The sequence below is a fragment of the Lemur catta genome, chromosome 1 (genome assembly GCF_020740605.2).
Source record: "Lemur catta isolate mLemCat1 chromosome 1, mLemCat1.pri, whole genome shotgun sequence".
NCBI lineage: Eukaryota > Metazoa > Chordata > Mammalia > Primates > Lemuridae > Lemur > Lemur catta.
In genome coordinates, this window is record NC_059128.1 from 68,567,091 (window position 1) to 68,569,809 (window position 2,719).

At 35.6% G+C, this 2,719-nt stretch overlaps 1 protein-coding gene across 1 annotated transcript; it reads right to left on the reverse strand.

Moving 5' to 3' along the window:
* Positions 1–1,511: 1,511 nt before the first annotated feature.
* LOC123640752 (olfactory receptor 4F3/4F16/4F29-like) lies at positions 1,512–2,450 on the reverse strand. The gene has a single exon (XM_045555322.1). The coding sequence runs from the start codon at positions 2,448–2,450 to the stop codon at positions 1,512–1,514; it is 939 nt and encodes a 312-aa protein (XP_045411278.1).
* Between the last annotated feature and the right edge of the window lie 269 nt (positions 2,451–2,719).

Here is a 2,719-nt window from a genome sequence, read left to right on the forward strand (position 1 = left end):
AGAAATAATCCTTCACGTTTCATATCTGATTACCCTAGATAGCTGGTCAAATTCCCAACCCCACATTTGCCTGCCTGCAGCAAGAATCCGGTTAGGTCTGTTTAGCAAGAATTCTCCCTACCCTTGATGTCTTCTATTAATAATTTTTCATCCACTGACACCACAACCTGCTAATTAGCCATAAAGCCCCATTTGTTCTTGTGTTGGGAATTGAGCCCAATCCTATACTGAGGCCTCCTTTCCCCTGTTATAATAATTCCTGAATAAAACCATTTTTATCACATAACTATTGTCAGGCTCTAGTTTTCTTTAACAAGTACTCTTTATGAGATAAAAGTTTATTTCTTTGATTAAAGTCATAATTAATATGGTTGATTGAAACCAAAAGTAATAGCCAAAACATATGACTAATATGCAATGAAATAGGATCTGGTTTTCTTTATCAAGGAGAAAAAAAGGTAGATTCATCCTAAAATAAAATGTCTTGTTATTCCAAAATGTGAAAGTGAAAGTCAATAGCAAAAGACAAGTCCCAATGGATAGAGAAAGATGTAGAAGGTTCAGAAAGTGAATTCTATTTGCCCTGATTACATATATATAACTTCAAATAATGAATCTGAATAGAAGTTATGACATATGTTAAAATTTTGACAAAGTTTACACAGCTTAGCTTTGATGAGTCTACTAAAAAATCTTAAGATTGTTTTATTGTCAAATATTACATTAACACAAGGCTAGAATTTGATTTTCTCTCTATTTGAATGACATGAAAAATTTTTTCTTTCTTCTTTTAAAGATGCAGTAAATATTATTCTTTGCCTTCTATGTAATCTTCCCAGTAGTAAGAGATTCCATACTTCACAGGAATAATTTTTTATGCTTTCTATTGACTTTATATGCTCCATTATTTTTAAAAAAAAAGAATAGTTGTTTGCCTATGAAAAAGCAAAAGTTATTTCTACTATGTTTATTTTAAATTTATTTTTACTCTAATAAATAGATAACTAAACTACAACCATTTCTGTTCTTACCTCACCTATACTACCTATTCTTCCACTGTGGTTTGATTTGTGTCCAATAGGTATGCTGAGGTTCTAATGCTGAGTACCTGTGAATGTGCCATATTGGCAAATAAGGTTTGTACAGATATAGTCAATTTAAGATGAGGTCATACTTGATTATAGTGGATTAGGGAGAGATTTCTCTCTGTTCTGAAGGACTTAAAGTGCCTACCATCTTATATATTTCTAATAATTATTTCATATAAATATTATTCCTTAGGAATTGAGCCTCAAGATTATTATAATCTTTGGATTCTAAATACTTTCTATGTAATTTTTTTTCTCTTTTCAGAACCAAATTTCCCTCCCTCCTAAATGAAAGACAAAATAGAGCCAATATCAATGTGGATGATCAAATCAAAATAGGACAAAAAGAAGTTTCTCTCTGAGTTTGACCTTCACAATGAACTTCAATACTCAATGAGGACTCTTCACAATACAGATATTTATTTAAGAGATTTTTCTGTAACTCACTAGCTGTCTGCATACTTTCTTCATTGCCACCTTCATTTCTTGATTCCTGAACGTGTAGATGATAGGATTCAGAAGAGGAGTGAGAACTGCATCAAAGATGGCCAGAAACTTATCCAGGTGTGTGGAGGGAGATGGCCATGTATAGAAGAATATCAAAGGACCAAAGAACAAGACTACCACAGTGATGTGAGCTGAAAGTGTAGACAAAGCCTTGGATGAACCAGCTGAAGAGTGTTTCAGAACAGTGAGAATAATGATGATATAGGAAATGATCAGTATGAAAAAGGAGCCCACAGAGATGAATCCACTGTTGGCTGTGACCATGAACTCTAGTTGGTAGGTATCTGTGCAGGCAAGTTTGATAAACCGAGGAAGGTCACAGTAAAAGCTGTCCAACACATTAGGACCACAGAAAGGTAAGTTTACTACAAAAGCCAACTGAACAACAGAGTGGATGAGGCCTGTCATCCAGGCAGCCACTAAAAAGAAGATGCACATTCGTGGGCTCATGATCGTCAGGTAGTGGAGAGGCTTACATATGGCCACGTATCTATCAAACGCCATGGCTATGAGCAGCACCATCTCCACTCCACCAATCACATGGATGAAGAAGATCTGAGCAATGCAGCCTCCAAAAGAGATGACTTTGTGCTTTCTGAAAAGGTCATAAATCATCTTGGGAGAAGTGACAGAAGAAACACCCAGGTCAATCAAGGAGAGGTTGGCCAATAGAAAATACATGGGAGAATGTAAGTGAGGGTCACTGGTTACAGTGAGTATAACGAGGGAGTTTCCCGTCATGCTTGCCACATAAAACACAGAGGAGAACACAAAGAGGAGAAGTTGGATCTCCCAGGAATTGGTGAGTCCCAGGAACACAAACTCTGACACCACAGAGTAATTTGCCCCATCCATTTGTTTTGGTAGCAATGCCTCCTGAAGGAGAATAACAGGAGAGAATGCAAATCATAACAATTATATTACTAAACTGGACAGACAGAAATCAAAGTTATGAATTCCTATTTCTGTTTTAGCATTAAAGCCATTTGAATGTCCAATAGGTATGAAAAAATTGTCAACATCATTAATCATCTACAAAATGTAAGTTAAGACTACAATGAGATATCGTGTCACACCTGTTAGAATGGCTATTATCAAAAAGACAAAAGATAAGTTTGGTGAGG